Below are 19,353 nucleotides of genomic sequence, written 5' to 3'. Positions count from 1 at the left end.
CGATGATCTATTAATTCATGTCAAAAGATGCTAAGAAGTTTCTTAGCATGACATAAAACTGGAGAATCTAGGATAGCACAGTGCTATCCAGAAATCAGAACATTCTCCTTTTATTTATCCAGAAAAATCTTACTACACAAGAAAACAGATCAAATCTTTTGTTATTAAAACTTTCCGAATCAAAAGAATAATACTTCTGGCCAACTTAGATAAATAATTCAGATCACTATGTTTTCGCTGCGTATTCTGATCAAATTCCTTTGAATTCACAAATAACTTTTGATCAACATACTATTTGCCTACAAACAGAACTATTTAATTCCTCATCTGTATTTGCATTTCAAATCTTTCCTCCATCTTGATCGAATGTTACTTAGCCAAAACTTCTTTTTACTTTTCCATGAGCGAGCAAAGAAAGGGTATCCCAACATAAGATCCTCTTAAATAAGCGACAACGCTTTAAAATGAATTTTACATTTCAACAATTTCATTCATTGAAAATAAGCCTTCTTTCCTAATACGAGATAAGCTCTCAAGTCATCTTAGGACATTTTAAGCTCGAAATTGTGTAAACTTCTGAAAATTATTTCTCAATATCCCAATCTTATATTAGGTATCTTTAAATTGCATGAACAATAATCTGCCCTACTTTAGCATTGCTAGAAGGTGATTCTGGATCTCACATCCCCGTTAAAAGAAAAGGATGTATACTTTTGTTGTAAGATCTCTATTTAAAAATCTTCTTCTATTGTACTCTTTCCACTAGACGATGATATGTGGAATTATCATCCATAACTTTCAGCTTCCTCATGAAACAATTTAAACTTGCTTTTTAGTGATAAACGAAAGCATTTAATAATTGCCCTTCTATTAGAGATGAAATAGTTTACTTCAGAACTTAGAAGCAGGGTCACTAAGTACAAACCCCTGAAACATCATGTGCTATTGGGCCTGTTCCCATATCAACTCTATTGCTGATTCCGCTCGCATTTCCTAATGACCCCATGTCATCATCATTTTCTCTTCTTTTTTTTTTTAGTCAAAACTTCAACTAATATTCGTTTAATTGATTTATCACAGGATCACAAACTACTGCACTTTATCCATAGTAGAACATTTGAGCCTAAAATATTCTTCAATATTGAAAATTATTCTCAGAATTTACTAAATGACTTCCAATCGAAATATTAATCTTGCATTATAATTTGCAAAGATCTAATATTTCACATTCCAAGTAAACAAAGGAGAAATTCTTAAATCTCATTTCTCAAATATACTTTCTTTCTATATAATAGTTGCCTGCATAATTGTCATACAGATTTTATCCTCGAAGAATATTAAAAAATATCTTTCCTTGTCCAAGCCTTAAACAACTTATGAATAAACCCTATCTTGTCATCAAAATAATTAACTTCAAACTAGAAGTATCATCCACAGTACCCAGTACCAGGTTAAACTTCCAATATCACCTATATACTGATACATAAATAATCACAATGTACTTTAATATTCCATGGCTAGTATTCCACTTAACATCAGTCAAAATCTAATTTAATCATAATCCAAAATACAAATTACTCCGTCGAGAAATCTCCAAAATAGCTTTTTCTTATTTTGGCATGGCTCGTTAGCATTCTGATTCAAAACACCAAAATCCTTAGTAGTCTTAAATCTTAAGCTCTAATACCATACCTGTCACAATCATGCCCCTAGAATGGCTTTGTATTAGCCCTAGCTTCTTTCTTTTTGTTGCTCATTATCACCTATCAAAATATTTGTGTCAAGCAATTTTCGTGACTGACCGATGATACGACCAATAAAATCTTTTCTTTCCTTTCCGGTTATGCGGAATCTCACTAAATGAGACTTAACTACCCATTTCCTTATTAAAGCTTAAAATTTTTACTCATGGTTAACCTATTGCTCTGATACCACGAGAATGTCACGCCCCGGATCCGGATCCGTGACACGGCCGTGCTATTGCCGACTATCGCCCACAGTAGCACGCAGCCTCATACAGGGGTAACAGGTAGCCAAAAAGGATTCATCCATATATATATATATATTAAAAGTTTGCAGTACAACCTTCAAGTTTGAAACCAAAAATACAGAACTTCTATGCTATTCAATGTACAGAAGTATATAAGCTTCTCCAAAAATACGAAGCTCTGTAACAAAATAAAAACATATCTGATGGCGATCACTGGTGAGGATCTGAAAGAAAACGAAACATAAACAGATGTGAGCTACACGGCTCAGTAAGTAATCCTGCATAATCCTACCGGATCAACCAGTAGACTAAACATGTAAATCAGAGTTTTGAGAAGCTGACGTGCATGTTTATCTAATAATCATCCTGGCATAATAAGTATGCAATTTAAACAAAGCAGTAGTGCAAATCACAAAATTTTCATATTATATGCATATGAAACCGTGCCCCCCCGGCATGCCGTGGTCCTTTTACTCTCGGATGCTACTGCGAAGTCAGACTCGGCCACTGGCGGGGCCAGCTCAGTTACTATTCAGCCACTGGCGGGGCAAGCTCAGTTACTATTCAGCCACTGGCGGGGCAGGCCCAATTCCAATTCAGCCACTGGCGGGGCAGGCTCAGTTACTATTCAGCCACTGGCGGGGCAGCTTAGTTACTATTCAGCCACTGGCGGGGCAGCTCAGTTACTATTCAGCCACTGGCGGCTCAGTCATTCTCAGTAGCATCTTTGAGTCCATTATAGTGCCTCTGGGCTAGCTAAGACTTTATAAACTTACATGCATGATTATAATATCAGTATCATCATGTTGCATACATAACCATAGCTTCTGGGATCATTAAAGTTACTTATGCATTGTAACATATCATGTATGAAACATATATACTTAAAATAAATGCTTAGGAAACATTAATAACATAACATGATCCATAACAGGATTAGGACAGGTTACTTACATTCTTCACTAATCATGCATACAATTCAAATTGTATGAAAAACACTGGTTCATCTTATAAAACGTAATACAAGATCTACGATAGGATTAAGACAGATTACTTACCTCAATTCGCTTTCCAAATTGCTCAAGTCCAGGTGACAAATCCTTAATCACCTAAAACAACATCATAGGGTTTACATTATTCCCCATTTATTTATTATAAAATCTCTTAGTTCATCATACTATGAACTTACTTGCTTGGATCCCATCCAAGGATCTAACCAAGTCCAATTTACCCAATTTAGAGCCTTTGGGGCTCAGTTTAAAACCAGATTGGGCCCACATGGGTTGATTGGGTTTTTAATTGAAGGATTGGGCCTCGTTTATAATTGGGTCCAACCTTTTCTAGCCAATTGGGTCCTCTGTCAATTTACTGGGCCTAATTTAGTATTAATTGGGCCTGCTGGGATTAACTCCACTCAACTGGGTTCGGACCCAAATCAATTTGGGCCTAATTTGGTTTGGATTTGACCCAATTTGCAGTTTGGGCTCGTCCAGACTTAGCACAATCTGATTGAGCTCGGATTTAGACTTGCCCAGTCTAATTGGGCTTAGGTTAGTCAAATTTGGCTAAACCCCCTCTTTTTATATTTTTTCTTTCTTTCTTTCTTTTTCTTTTTCTTTCCCTTTTTCTTCCCTTTTTCTTCTCTTCTCCTTCTTCTTTTCTTCTCCTTCCCGAAGCTTCCTCTCCTCCCTTCTCTTTCATCCCGATCTCCCCCTTCCTCTCTTCTCCGACGATGGGAGCACGACGAGCGGAAAGGGAGGACGGCGAGCGGAGGGGGACGGGCCACGACCGGCGGCGTCCGCAGCCAAGCCCCGCGGCATCCCCGGCCGAGCCTGCGGCACTCTCGGCCGCGCCTGCGTCGACGGTGCTCGCGGCCGAAGCCGGCGGCCGCCGCACACGACGACGAGGATGAGTCCCCTCTTTCTCTCTTCTTTTCCCTCTTCCTTTCTTTCTTTCATTCTTCGTCTTTTCTTCAACCTCCCTTCACCAACCCCCCATATTCTCTCTCTCACTCCCAAACCCTCTCTCTTCCTCTCTTCATTCTTCCCCTGTGAAGGAAGAAGGGGGGTTTGGGAGGGCCGAGCCACAGTCGGCGGTGCCACGGCCGAGCTCGCGGCGTCCACAGCCGCGCCTGCGGCTGAGCCCACGGCCGCGCCTGCGGCGGCCTTCTCTTCTCCCACGGGGAAGAGATGCCGGGAGAAGCCGGCGGCACTGCGGGATGCCCGCGGCCGCTCCCTTGGTCTGCCAGCAGTCCCCTTCCTCTCTTCTTTCTTTGTTTCTTTGTTGTCTTGCACAAAACAGGGGGAGAGAAGGCAGGGGGCTTACCTGGCTTTTTGCTGGTTACCGTTGGGCAGTTCTTCCCCCTGGTAGTCCCTCCTTCCTCTTGGAGCTTCAGGGCTCCTTCGCCTTCGGCTCCAGGGCTTCGGCTCTCTCTCTCGTTCAGTGTTCTTGGGGGTCTGTGACTTAGGGTTGCCGGCAGAGGCTTAAACAATTGTTTAGAGGATGAGACCCCCCTCTGAGAGGTCCCATCCGCTCCATTCCTCCCCTCTCCGGGACTGGCCGCCGCCCCCCTGTCTCCGGTGCGCAGGCATCGGCTGCCAGCAGGGGTGAGGGTCACCCTTCCCTGTCGGTCTTATCCCTTCGTTTTTTTTTTAAACATTATAACAGCACTGCCCACAGTAAAATTTGGGCCCAAACCCTTAACTGGGCCCATTTCTTATTGGGCCTAGTAGGTTGTGGGCCCGGACATTACAGTAGAAATCAAAGAATATCGTCAGGACAGATGGGTCACAGGTGGAGATTAGATAGTTAACAAAGCTTAACTGCAAATGTGGCAACACATTAAAAAGAAAACCAAGAACAACATCAAACCATGACATAGTTTCTTATCAAGGAGCTCTGCTGCCACCCATAGGAGACTCAAATGGTATGATCCCATTCATTCAGAAGATTTTCATCTTAAGGCGCAATGATGACTAAAAGACCTCATGTTCAGCAAATATGATGAACTTTTAGCATTAAAAGGCATGGCATACAACTCAATTCACTGGAAAGGTAACACAGTTCAAAGGACAAAAAAAGGCATACTTTAATTTTAAATGATATGGAAGTTTCAAAGACCCACATGTGCATAGGCATATGAATGCGGGAATGGCTTACATACAATATAACAAACTGCAATAACTAGAGCCTCGACTTTGTGTTTCCAACTCTAAACACTTCAATTTGATACCGTAGAGACTCTGTTGTTTGACAGAAGATGGCCTAGGTAGGAAATTTTTCAGTAAGCTCTGTTCTGAAAAATGGACAAAAAGATGGTATCACTGTCTGCAGAATATAGAGAAATGATAGCCTAACCTATGTATTGGTGCTCGAATAAAGATGTCCTGGAAGACGGATCAGGCTCCAAGAATGATGAATGGACCTGCTGCTTCCTGTTCCAATGTTTCTGCAAGTCATCTGATCAAGTCACTACTAATTATTTCAAAAGAACCAAGCTTGTTTACCTATCGGTGAGCCTCCCATATCGGTATAATCGATAGAAAAATCATATGTGAAGTCACTGTCAAAACTAGCGGGCTGGTTATCGAATGCAGGTTCAGCAGTATTAGTCTGAACAGGAAAGTTCTGAGGAGGCTGCACTGCTCTTCTGGTTTCTTCAAACACTTTTCTTGCCATTTCAATGCCTTGTCCAGCATAGTTTCCATAAGGAAGATTCGGATCGATTGTACTTCGCTGCAGAAGAGGGTATGGATCCGGATGAGCTGGTTGCTGAAGACAATTTCGTCCCATAGCAGGCACTGGCAGAAGGCCATTTGGACCAGCATTTGGTGCAGGCAGAGGGGCATTTTGATTCAAAGCTGGTTGCTGAAAATAATTTGATTCCACCCTAGGCACTGGCAGAAGACCGTTTGCGCCAACATTTGGCATCTGCATGAGGTTTCTTGGATTCAAAACTGACTGCTGATAAGGCATTGGCAGAAGACAAACTGCACCAACATTTGGTGTCTGCAGAAGGGCATTTGGATTCAAAGCTGGTTGCTGAGGACAACTTTGTTCCACGCCAGGCACCAGTAGAAGACAACTTGTGCCAACATTTGGTGTCTGCAGAAAGGCATTTAGACTTGCAACCGGCGGTTGTACAGGATCGGGGCCTTCGGTCGGTGCCTGCCGGAGAGAATTCTTATCCATAGCCAGGGTCTGATCTGCAAACATAGCTGGCTGAAGAGGATTATCCCCTACAGAACTTTTCCTGTCCAGTTTCTGCTGCAGCTCATCGACTGCCATCCTCTGATAAAATTCCTGCCGCTGCAGCTCATCATTGTTATCCAGAGGCAAACCTCTTAGGATCTCCTTCCCGGCATCGACACCATCGGCAAGTTTGCCATCTACGATACCAGCGTAAGAACTATCATCCTCGATCTCAACATCATATCTATCATCGCTGCTGTTAGAAGAGGCAGCCTGACTCATGCCCAAATGCAACTGAGGAGCATCGGGGTGGTGCTCCATGTACAACTGCATCTCTTGACAAAGCACGGAATACCAAAGCGTTCTCTCCTTTGCAGACATCTTGCCCCGGAGACATCTGGACTTCTGCACCGTCTTCTGAACGTGATCAAAATTCGGGGAGATGTTTCTGATGACTGCAATAAGGACGCCGGCCTTCCAAGCTTTTTTGAGGTCATGCGGCTTCCTATATGGCACCGGCCCTTGATCGCCGGACAACCCTAGCTGCGGCCACCAGTCCTCCTCCATGGTCGGCCACCAGGGTGGCGGAACTCGCCGGTCCAACGGGAACCTCCTCTGAGGAGGCTGGCATTGCTGCATCAATGCAGACAGCATTGAGCCTAGTGTTGAATCCTGGAACCCCATCAGCAGCTGCGGACTCGAGACGGCGGCGTTCGTCGTGCATGACGGGATGTTATGCTCGAGCAAGAATTCTTCGATGGCAGCAGGGCCGTTTCGATCGAATCGCACCTTCTCCTTCCACCAGCCCCTCAGTTCATCGGATGATCCGCTCACAGGTTTTCCCTTCTCGGGGATGATACCATACACAAAACCCCGGGCGCCGCCTATATCCATAAGCATCAGCATGTAGTCTAGGACCTTGTCATGGGCTCGAGACATCTGTTTTCTCCGAGCTTGCTCTGACGGCTTCCGCTTCGTCTTTGTATCCGGATGCGCCCCGTGCTTCTTTCGCCACCTTTCTATCCGCATGCTCGTGTCGCGTATCCGTGTCTCGAGCTCCTCTATGGTAATATCCTCATCATCGATGGCATCGTCATCATCGGTGTCTATAACATCAAAAATAGCAGGGGGATAGTTTGGTGGTTCCTCCATGAGATCTATTGCACCTTCAGATGGACCAGCCTGGTCTTAAGAGGTGGTCGGGCCGCAAGCTACGTTCTGACATTCCAAAGGATATGAACTTGCCTGGAGTTTTTCAGAGTGCCCACCATTTTTTGATGCCTGCCCTTGCATCAAGACTATCCACAGAATTTACAAGAATCGGAAACCTAATGCTTCCTGCAGTACATAAAAGGAAACCTTTTTCACCATGTTTCCATAGAGAGTTGATATTTATCAATTCATTTGTAGAGGGCATACATCAAAAATAAAGAAACCAAAACATCGAGGGCAAGCATTGACAAAATATTCTTTTCTATGACTTCGAAGATAGATTTTAAGCATAATGTAAACGATAATCATGCAATACTTGCATGCACAATAAAGTATGAACTTTTGATGATGCATATGTTTGTAACTGTTTTGATAATTACATGCAGGAAAACTTTAATCTTCACTCCTGCCTAGAATTAGCAAGTAAATAATTTTCTAACCCTAAATGATCCGCATGGATGAGTTGCAAATAGCATGCCCTCGTTTAATGACCGATAGAGATGGAGCTTGACTCTTAAATTTTTTTGATCAGGTTTCATTTTGTGGGGTTGGGAGAGATGGGCTAGCAATGCATGTGACTTGGTATCGATTAGAAATTTATGCTAGGTGCAACATGCACTATAGGATACTAGTGTGGTGAAAAAGGTAAAAAAGTAAAAGGAGACCTGCAACCTTTATTTTGCACCATTATAAATGCATAAATCTTTTCATGTATGCAAATGATTAAATCAGATGATCTTATTTTGACATGTTGTGGAACTTAAAAAGAAAAAAAAATCCACCACTATCAAAAAAAATTAAGCAATTCTCTTAGACTCAAAAGATCATCTCTTTCATAACTAATGAATTAGGAGCTGCAAATCAATGACAGCACGCAGATCAGAGTGTATGAGCTATAAAGTGATTTGTTCTCCACATCTAAAGATTCTAAACTAGCCTAAGAAGCATTACAAGTAATCTTAGACTAGCTAGCTTAGTTTGACAAGATTTCTCTTCTACTCTTTTTTTTTTTCCCTGAAACGAAACAAAGCGGAGTATCGCACCTTTATGCGGAAAAAGAAAAAAAATAGAAGAATCACAACTAAACATTCCACATATGAAAATGAGCATAAGAAAATCAACAAAAAACAGGATCCATTTACAAAACACAAAAACATAAAGAAAACAACAAGGACAAGAGAAGAGCTCCTTTTCTCAATTAAAATATAAAACTAAGGTTTCTACATGAACATATATTCACACTGAGAGTATGATGTTGATGTCAAAAGCAACCCTTACTTGAAAAATATATCAAAAGCAGCAAATGATGGCCAATCTAAATGGCGGAAAATTAAATTATATCCATGTTTGCTTCCAAGCAAGCAGATATTATATGAAACATGATTTTTTCCCCCTCATTTTTACATAAAGGGAGGACAAAGCCACCCAAGACACAACATGAATGAAGGATAGAAAATTAGAGAAAAAAAGAAACAAAAACTACTTTGGTGACGCAAAAACAAAAAAACAGGAGAATAAAGCATAAGATGTTCTAGAAAGGGAAAACACAAGATTAAATAAAACCAATTTTTAAAATAAATAATTTAAAGGCCTTTTCTGTCACTTACATAAATCCTGCACAGAAAGCATGCAAAGCACAAAGGTAGAGTATCCCAAGATGCCCACGGAAAGTGTCAGCTTAATACTATGAAATAGATTTTTTGGCACCAGCTTTGTTAGCTTTAACCACTGAAACTTTAATCAAGTGGAGGAAGCAAAAAAAACAAAAGTATTAGGTTTTGAGAGAGAATGAAATATAAGATTGGTACATACTAAAGTATGTCTTAAATATTTGAAGCGAGAATACATGCAAATGTTGCTCTAATCTGAGAAGACAGCAAAAAATGAAATAAAATGCTATAAAATCAATGGCGAAGAGGGGGAGAGGACATGCAGGTGCATCCTTCATCCCTTCTTATTAACTCATATATTAGGATCAGATATACTACTTAGGTTCCAATGCATTTATCCAAGCAAAACCCAATCTAGAAGGGAAATAGGCAACCAAAATAATTGATTATTTGCTTACAAAAATAGAATAGCAGAAAGGAAAAGAGTTTTGAAAAAAGAGAGCATGGGATAGTAGCAGCAAGCCACTAAAATAAGAGGTAGGGAGAGAGGGAGAGGGAGAGAGAACAAAAAAGAAAATGATTGAGACCTGAAAATGCCAGAAAACATATAAAATGGCCTATAAATACCCTTATCCGCGATCACAATATCATGCCTACCTTTTATTCATCATAACACTTCGAATACGGCCAGCGATCCAACAAAAGAATAAAAAAGGAAAACTTTTTATCCTCTGCGGTCATCATTTTAGATTATTTCTTTCCATCACCCTCGAGATATGAAACCCACACGATAGAAACATAGAAATAGACTCCAAAAACATGAAAAAAATGAATCATTTTTACAATAAAAAAGGGCAACAATAGTTCAAATACTATAATAGAATTTTAAGAACAACCATATGAAAGAAAAAGTGATGGATACTAGAAACAAACAGAAAACAATTAGAGAATGAAGCCCTATGTTGTGGAACTTTTATAATCTAAAATCATGTAAAGTTGCAATTTTCACAAGAAAAGATATCAACCAATAATATCGAAAACCATAGCATAACCTCTTGAAAGCAAAGGTTACGGTATAAAACTTTTACAGACTACAAACAAGAGCAAACTCAAAAACAAAGCGGTGAAGGAAGCCATAGGAAAAAAAAAAGCACTTTCGATCTGTTGATAGGATTAAGAAAGAGAAGAGGTGAGGGTCGAACCTTGAAGCGATTTCTTATACCACTATATCACCTTCGCCAAGCATTGAAGGGTTAGGGTGCTCCTCATCTCTGTCTCTCTCTTTTTCTTATACGCTCTCCTCAAGCTTTCACTCTCCGCGTGGGAAGCAAGAGGCTTTGTTTGTTGAGATACCAGAGGCAAGGGGGTTTATATAGGGGGGCCGTGCGGGCTCTTTAACTGCAATTAAAATTAACCCAACATTCCAACTTGTGAAAGCTAAGGCACTGTGAAGATCGTGTTGGAGGGAAATCCAACCAGGATCTTGCCCGAAAGCCCCCCTCCCTACCCCCGGGAGGCCCAAGTACCATTTTACCCTCTGCCCTAATAATGCATGCATAGCTGAAGTCAAGTGAAACCATGCACTCAAATTTCACCAAAACTACCAAATAATATGTCCATATCAGATAGTTTCATTAGTTTAAGGTGTTTCTTCAAAAGAAAAAGTATTGATGTGGCCAATATTTCAAAAGAAGAACGTCCTCGCATGAATGGATGTGTGTCAACACATATTTCCAATATATAATCGAGATTCAAGAATACATAGTAACTTTTATTTTTTTTTACTACATTTGTTATTTAATAAGGTTAGAACATATTTTTTATTGCGAAGTACACGTGGTGGTGATCGAACTAAAAGAAGTAGCGTATATTTCAGCTACACTGGCGATATTCGAGAATATGTAGTAACTTTATTATTGTACTATTTCTGATACTAAATAAGGTTGGATTACTTTTTTTATCACAAAAGAATGCTGGCAATGATGTAAAAAAAAAAATATAGTACATGTTCTACCAAAATGATGTAAAAAAGTTTTAGTTTGATATATATCAATATATCATGCAACAACAGATTTATAATATCTAATGATGGACATCTCGCAGCGGAAGCGAGCCTGCAATGTAATAACTAGTTATATCTATGTTACACCAAGCTTAAAAAAAAATCATATTTACTTATCTAGCTCAGTCTTAGAACATATATGAGGGTAAATTTGTCATTTTTGACATGGTCAACATGTTCATTTTGTTTGAAGTCCAAGGGCATTCTTCTAACCTAAATAATAACTCTATATTAAAATAGAGATTTGCATAGGATCTACTCCTTGATGAAATAAATTTTATTAGATTCGCTATATATCGTAATCCTTGCCAATCACACTGATAACTAGTTGCTCTAAATGGACAGCAAATCGCAACATTATTCACTTAACTATTATATCAGTCAAATATTTAAGGCTAGAGATGTGAATCCAAAGCCTCTTTAAGGGTACTTATGATCTCAAATAATCTAATTATTAAGGAATCAATGTAGTTATCTATATTATTATCTTTTTTTTGGTAGGGATTGATATTTTTATCTTTTGAACAGCAAAAAAGGAAAAAATACTTTTTTTCCTAGTGGTGTTGCATTAAAAGAAAGTCTCGATGAATTGAAACCTAGACAAAAAATAAACCATCTTCTTTTGTTCATACCGCAGAATACGGGTAAACAATTGGTTTCTTCCCTATTTTGCTATTCAGACAGTGGGCCATGAGAAAAGATTAATCTAGCAATTGTTTTCCATAGAAACTAATAAATATATTTCTATTTTTTATCTTAAAATTTGGACCGCCGACTGGATGGACATGTCATTAATTAGAGATCCGAATCGTACATGACCACCTTGACACATCCCCAGCTATCCATTCCCAGGCAGTTAATCTGATCATTAGATTTGCTCAAATCCAGTACTAAATATTCCGTCTATAAATAGGAAACGACCCTTTTCATAAATGGTGACTATTTATTAATGGATGAGATATCAACAGCGAGATGCAAGAGGAAAGGAACCTCTGAGAGTCGAAGGATAAGGAAACAAAATATTTAGTGCGCATATTTTCTAGAACATCCCAGTTCCCACCCTTTCTTGGTTGCTTTGGATATGGAAATCTATCGAGTATTTTTCTTATCATGAACTTTATGATTATTTTTAATTTTTTATTTTGTTGTTCTTTCAATTTTTGCAGTCTAAACCGTTCTCGTGATGGAGGCAGTGTTTTGAAACCTATCCGAGTTGGGCAGGTCAATCTCATCAGAGCCACGAGACGAGTGAGCTGGTGATGATGATTGGATTATTCGCTAATGGGTGAATCGGGCAGGCCATAAATTGTCAAACTTATCTGCAAAGGACTGGGCTAAAACTTGGTTGGTCCATGGACTTCTTAGACCATAAATTATACCTAATGAAGAAAAGATACACCTAGGCTATAAAATATATCTTATGATCTAGAAAATTAATTTCATATGCAATTTTATTTTATTTTATTTATTTATTTATTTGATTGTTATGGTGAGAATGCCTTTAATAATTTCATAAAGTGATTAAAAAATACACTCAATCAAAATACACTCTTAAATACACTCAGTCAAAATCTTTCTTGAATTTTTTTTTTTACTGACCTATTTTGGAGCCGATAGAATTTCGACTTATTTAACCCCTAAGGGCTCATGCTAAATCGTAGATCCTAAAAAGTTATCCAAATTCAAAAAAGATCATTTTAATCAGACGTATGATCGAGTTATAACCTTCGAAAGTTTGGCTCGATTCGGCTTCTCGATATGGCAAATTTCACTCTTAAGTTCTATTCAACTCTACTTGTGGTAGCCAAAGTGGTCAACATCGAATTTAGTGATCCTCCTGGATCAAGGCTCCTTTTGTTTAGAAAAATTAACTCCCACTAAATCAGAACTGAAGAGAGAGACACTTGCTTCCTTTCCTCTTCATGGCTCCTCTTGGATTTAACTCCCTACAGCTGAATTGCTAGGCTTTGCTTGGAGATGGTTTCTAGCCTTTTATCTTTCTTGCTATATGGTAGATCCTCGTCTCGTGCTACAAGAGTTGTTGGTGCTTGTGTTGAAGGTGTTGCAAAGTGAGATACAATTGTGGTGATTTGAGCAATCATCTCCTTTAGTTGTATGAGACGTCTTTTTTACTCATCATCCATCAAGGTAAAATTAGTAACCATACTCGTCTTTATCCTTCGATGTACTTCAAGCATGCATAGCCTTTTTTCTATCTACTTGTATTGCTCAAACAACTAGACCATAAAGTAAAGCTCCATAGATGTACAGGATAAAGCTCTAATGCCAACTTGATCCAATTAGAGAAAATTAAGAAAGAATTCTCTCAATTTGCTCAACTCGAATCTCCCAAAATAAATTTAGAAAAAAATGGAACAATTGATAATAGTAGGGTTTACGCCCCCTTTTTTTCATTGATTCAATTAATGATCCAAAACTAAGGCACATAGCCTCTATTTATAATAATTGAGGTCTGTCCTTGCACAATTCAAGTCGGATTTCTCTCCTAATTTGAATAGAACTAGTTTTCTAGAAATAAATATAACTAGTAAAAATAAACATAAAAATAATAAATTCCTACAAGACGTATATCTCGACTTTTACATCATTTTTTCTATTATGCTACTTGATTCTTCTTAGATTAGGAGACATGCTTGATTAAAATCTTTTTCAAAAAAAAAACTTTCAGTTTGATCAGCCTATTTTAGAATCCAAATGATAAAATTTCAGCTCATTTTAACCTTTAGGAGGCTTGTGCTAAATTATAGATCTCAAAAAATTATCCAATTTCAAAAAAATATTATCTTAATCATGCATCATTTGACCAAAATTATAGCCTTCAAAAATTTAGTTCACGATTTGGCTTTTCGATATAGCATATCTCGTTTCTGGACCTTGTCTAGCCTATTTCATAGTAGCCAAAGTAGTCCATATGAAGTTTGGTGATTTCTGGATCATACTCCCTCTTAATTATTTAGAGATTGATGAACCACAAGAAATAAGAAAGAGAGAATGGATTAACGTCAAACATGGAATGTGAGAAGGATGTTTTGCATGATCATACTACAACTTTTCTTATAAATTGTTGACTTGTTTATTTAAGATATTGTGCTTGTAATATGGATATTGAAAAATGTTGATGTTGACTTATATTGTTATTAAGATTGTGGATATATGAACAATTTTGTTGTTGTTTTATATATAGATGAACAAAGTCAAACATTTATATTGCTATTAGAATCAAAAACTATCCAATTTGCTATTATGATATTCTCTACTGCTTGGCAATCACCAATAAAAAATAATTATATTATTTAGATTAAGATATAAAATAATTTATAAATTAAAAATAATTTATAATAAGGATTTTTGGTATAAAATACAATAAGAATATAATAATATTATATTACATTATTATCATTTTATTGGATTATAGTATTATTATAATATTTAATTTATAATAAATATAAAATTTATTATTTTATTATATTATTTAGACTAAAATATCAAAATAAATGATTTATAAGTTAAGAATTTTTGATAATACAAAAGTTAAACAATTGAAGGTATTATGTGATGTTCACTATTATCATTTCTGATAGTAAAAGTATTTTCTCAATTTGGTTATCATACAGATATTAAAGTTTTACGATACTTAAAAAATATACCTACCAAACAATAAATAATTTTTTATTAAAAGCTCTACTAAAGAAAGCTCTATTACCGAAAACTTTACTACCTATAGCAATACCAAATGGGGCCTTAATTCATTTTATTTTTTATTTATTCCTGGCACTTATCTGTCCAACCAAATACCAAAAAACCTCTGCCAGATTTTCTCCTATCTCTCTATGGTGCAAGGAATAAGCCTTCAAAAATTTATTCCATCTACCAAATGCTATGTGAGTGCTGTTTGAAATGTTTATAGAGAACTTCAAATTTAATGCAAGTATTGTACTATTATTATTATTATTGAATTTGTAACAAACTTGAAGTTATTTATTTATTTATTTGAGATTTTGAGAGGGAAATCCCTACCTTTTCTACTCTATGCCTACTTCGCCTTGGCGAGTTGACTCCAACCGCAATCGAACCACTTTTTCTTGTCCTAGCGGCAAGCAATTATACCCTCCAAGTGGTGTAGATTAGTTTTCTTGATTTTGAATGCTAAAAAGTATGGCACATTTTCCATGGCCTATTAGCATGGTGCTCTCCAAACTACTATACTTGGGTCTACCATCGTGTGCTCTAAAACTCTATATTTTGAAATTACGTAGAAAACTCTTTGTCAAACTATTGTACTATAATCAAATTTTTTTTATGGTTTTTAAAATCTAATTTATCCTAATGGCAGCTGATATCCTATAGATTAACAAAAGAAAGGCAGATCTACAATTGTAGCATCTAAAAACTTATTATTTTTATTAGAACTTTTAGAAGAGAGTACATCTCTCGCTCTCTGTGAAAAACTTGGAGAGTTCATTTCCTAACTCTACCTTGTACTTATCCTACCCCAACCTAGGCTGAAGCCCAGCCTCAAGGTAGACTAAGCCACCACTTCTAAACTTGGGGATTTATAAATACGGGATTTTACAAGTATGGTTCACCTAAAATAGGGCTCCTTCTAGAAACTTCTAGAAACTTCTAGAATGGATGGATATGAAAAGTTCTAATTTGTCACTAATTTGCAATCGAAGAGGATCACCAAACTCAATGTGCACCACTTTAGCTACTATATATGGATAGGACTGGATAGAGACCATGGTGAGATCAGCCACATCAGAAAACCAAATTATATGCTAAACTTCTAGGAGACATAACTTAACTATATGATACTTAATTGAGACGATTTAAAAAAGATTGAATAATTTTTCGAGTGCTACGATGTGACGCCCTCCTTAAAGGGTGCAGTGTGCCTAGCGATCAGACCCATCATTGTATTGACTCCGAAATGAGCCAATCAAACTAAAAATTTCTTTTTCTAGAAAGATTTTAACTGGATGTATCTTCCAATTCAAAAATAATCAGACAGGGTGACCGAAAGTAAAGCCAATATAAAAGCCAAGATCCCCTTTTGTAGAATTTTAGTTTTTTCATGTTTATTTTTACTAATTATGTTTATTTTAGGAAAGTGCTATCCTGTTTGAATTGTAAGAGGAAACTGACTTGAATTGTGATGGATGGATCTTATTAGTATAAATAGATACTATGTATCTCGGTTTATTTATTCATAAACGAAAAAAAAGAGGACCTTGATCCTATTTGTACCAAATTTTCTACTTTTTTCGAAATATTTTTAAGATATTCGAGTTAAGCATGTTGAAGGAATTCTTCCTTCTTCTTGATCAGATCAATTTGTATTTAAATTTGCATTTTATTTCTACAAAGTAGAGATAGAAAAAATTCGATGTATGAGCAATTAAGGTCATTAATAGTAATAATTTCTATAACAGGTGGATAATGGTGAATTTATTGCTATTACTTTATTTTTAATTCAATAATAGTTGATAATTTTCCTTCAGGTTGGCTGGATACATGAATGTGCAACTATTTATACATGTCCATCCTATACCAACTATCCCACTCCAAATAACCAACAAGATTGAACATCGACCATCTTTGCTATTGCTTTGGTTCTATGTTGTAGTGAGATCTTCGTTGATGCAAACAATTGAAGGTCATCTAAGGTGAGGCTCCTAGATTTCTACAAAGAATATTGATGAAGAAGTGAAGCAAAGGTTTTGGTGAAGATTTTTGTTCCAATCTTCCTTTATGGCAATGAAGGCATGCCTATATTAGAGGTTCTTTCTTACTTCCTTCTCAAATATTATGTACATATACGTTCACATACTTCCTTTCAACTATGTTTACTTGGTTGCACAATCTTTACTTGTCAATTAGGCCCTTGTGGTCCAGAGTTGACTACATTCACAAAGATTTGGTTTAGATTTGCGCGTGTTAGTAGGATGAAATAGTAAATTTTTTGATTTCTTCTTTGCAGTTGGATGGGTTTTGGACCTAATGGAGATGTGGAGTAGTTCCTTAACTAAATCCTTCGGGTCATGGCCAATCCAAATGCAGTGAACTCAAGGATATTTGGTAAGACACTAGAAAATTACTCATTTCAATATTCTCGGTATAGATGCATGGATTACAAAAGGCCTTAAACTCTTGTAGTACATGAACAAGAAGGAAACTTGGAAGAAACAATCCTAAAAACCAAAATTTGTTGGCCAGGAATAACTACTGTCTTGCATCAGCATCCCCTCCTCAACTCTGCCAGAGAAAGCACTGGTGTCCTCCATCGTGGAGAAGTTGGCAATAGTAGCATAGTCTAGGTTAAGAATTGCACCATTAGGCTGTTTCCCAAATCTAGGTGCAAATGCAATATTTTCATTTGGGTACATCTCGGTTTGATTGAGGTTGTTAGCTTGAGTCATCTGGTTGTTCGTTCCAATACCTTGTCCAAGGTTGCTGCTTCTCTGCATCCCAGTTAGCTGTTGAAGAGGACATGAATCCATGCTAGGTTTCTGCTGAAACATACGCGTATTTCCAGCGACTGTCAGGTGGTAAATACCAGGACTGCTTGTAAATATTGGCTGAGCAACGTTCATGTTGTTGTTCACAGTTGCTGGACCTTGTTGAACCACCAAGTTGTTGCCCTGATTAATATCATTATTAGAAAACCTCATCATACCACCTATTAAAGTTTGCCCATCATCTGAATTACCGGGACCAGAGACGTTCACAGGACCAGAATTTGAGCCAAGAGGACTTAACCCAGTAACTTCAGGATTTTGAGCTAGCCCAGTAACCTGAGGATTCTGAGCTAGCCCGGTAACCTGAGGATTCTGAGCTAGCCCAGTAACTTGAGGATTTTGAGCCACGACATTGCAATTTGGCCAAGTATTTTGTTGAGCATTCCTCCAATCATGATTCAGGAACTGTGGCTGATCTGATCTAGTACTGTGCTGAGCAAACTCCATCCATTGGTTGTTCTCCAAAGGAGCTGAAACTGGGATGCCCTCCATCTCACCAGAAGCATTCAAACCAAAGATATTCTCACCAACCATGCCGAAACTCACTATGTCATCATGAGAGCCTCCATCACATGCTTCAACCTCATACCGACTAGCTCTGCTGCTGGAGCCAACGTCGTCGTCATCATCAGGAATAGCTGAAGATTGCATAGGCTGGTAAAGCCTACTTACCTGGCAAAGCACAGAGGAGAAAAGCTGGCTTTCTTTCATGCTCATCCGATCTTGAAGGGATTTCGATTTGCTTACAAGCTCATGAATCTTCTGGGTGTCGGGAAGTAAGTGCATGATCATGGCCATGAGGACGTTAATCTTGCAACCTTTCTTCAAGTCGTGCGGCTTCTTATAGGGAGGAGGTAATTGATCCACTGGGAAGCCCAACTTGGGCCACCATTCTTCCATCATACTAGGCCACCATGGTGGCGGAACACCCTTCTCTATCGGGAATCTTCGCTGCGGAGGGTCGCAATGCGGCGTAAGAGCCGAAATGACTGAGCTCAATATAGTATCTGTTAGCTGCTTCAATGCACCAGGGATGGAAGTCTCAGAGTTATTGTTGCTACTTGATACGAGGATTGGGTTCCTCTTCTTGAACCTTTCGATAGCCCTAGGGGCATTCACCTGGAACTTCACCTTCTCCTTCCACCATTCTCGAAGGTTGTCAGAGGAAGCAACTATCGACTTGCCATGGTTTGTTATAATGCCAAAGGAGTATCCTTGTGCAAGGTCTTCCTGCACAAGTTTTACCATGGAAGCCAAAATCTTATTGTGCAGTTTCGTCGCCTTCCTCCTCCGTGCTAGTTCTTGCAGCTCGCGTTGCTTTTTTCGATTTGCTTGCTGCCTCGTTTTCTCCTTCAAGAGCTGCAGTGAAGCTTTGTCACTTTGGATCCTCTCTTGAAGCATTTTCATCTCCACTTCGTCGTTGATCGCACCATCTTCAAGCAAGGCATCAGGGGAAGCGGCAGAAGTGGAGGGCATTGTGTAGCTTTCCATTATTTGCTCGCCTGACATCTTAACCAAAACAGTGTATAATGAGAAGCAAGTAAAAAATGATTTGAATACCTCCTACATTGCATAGAAGATGTTTACAGAATCAAGTTGTAATACTGAAACAACAATGGAAAAAAGTTTGTTAAATTTTTATTTTATGTGCATAGTAAAGAAGATTTTTCTCTCGTGATTTACTTCAATAAGGAGCAAAAATTTATTTTTGAAATTAAAAAGAAAAAAAACTTAAAATAAATGGAAACA

The 19,353-nt window shown here is 38.1% G+C and overlaps 2 protein-coding genes across 2 annotated transcripts; both read right to left on the bottom strand.

Annotated features, from left to right (window-relative positions):
• Positions 1–4,681: 4,681 nt before the first annotated feature.
• Positions 4,682–7,734, bottom strand: LOC103709120. Its single transcript, XM_008794324.3, has one exon. The coding sequence runs from the start codon at positions 7,331–7,333 to the stop codon at positions 5,474–5,476; it is 1,860 nt and encodes a 619-aa protein (XP_008792546.3). The 5' UTR covers positions 7,334–7,734; the 3' UTR covers positions 4,682–5,473.
• Positions 7,735–17,277: 9,543 nt separating this feature from the next.
• LOC103709119 (protein ETHYLENE INSENSITIVE 3-like) lies at positions 17,278–19,113 on the bottom strand. The gene has a single exon (XM_008794323.2). It carries the CDS (start codon positions 19,111–19,113, stop codon positions 17,278–17,280), a length of 1,836 nt encoding a protein of 611 aa, XP_008792545.2.
• Between the last annotated feature and the right edge of the window lie 240 nt (positions 19,114–19,353).

This window comes from Phoenix dactylifera, chromosome 3 (genome assembly GCF_009389715.1).
Source record: "Phoenix dactylifera cultivar Barhee BC4 chromosome 3, palm_55x_up_171113_PBpolish2nd_filt_p, whole genome shotgun sequence".
NCBI classification, from domain to species: domain Eukaryota; kingdom Viridiplantae; phylum Streptophyta; class Magnoliopsida; order Arecales; family Arecaceae; genus Phoenix; species Phoenix dactylifera.
This window is presented reverse-complemented; position numbering and strand designations above follow the sequence as displayed.

What these genes read in the sequence shown, in the direction of transcription:
- LOC103709119 (XM_008794323.2), bottom strand. Translation starts at nt 19,113, where the DNA reads ATGTCAGGCGAGCAAATAATGGAAAGCTACACAATGCCCTCCACTTCT.
- LOC103709120 (XM_008794324.3), bottom strand. Translation starts at nt 7,333, where the DNA reads ATGGAGGAACCACCAAACTATCCCCCTGCTATTTTTGATGTTATAGAC.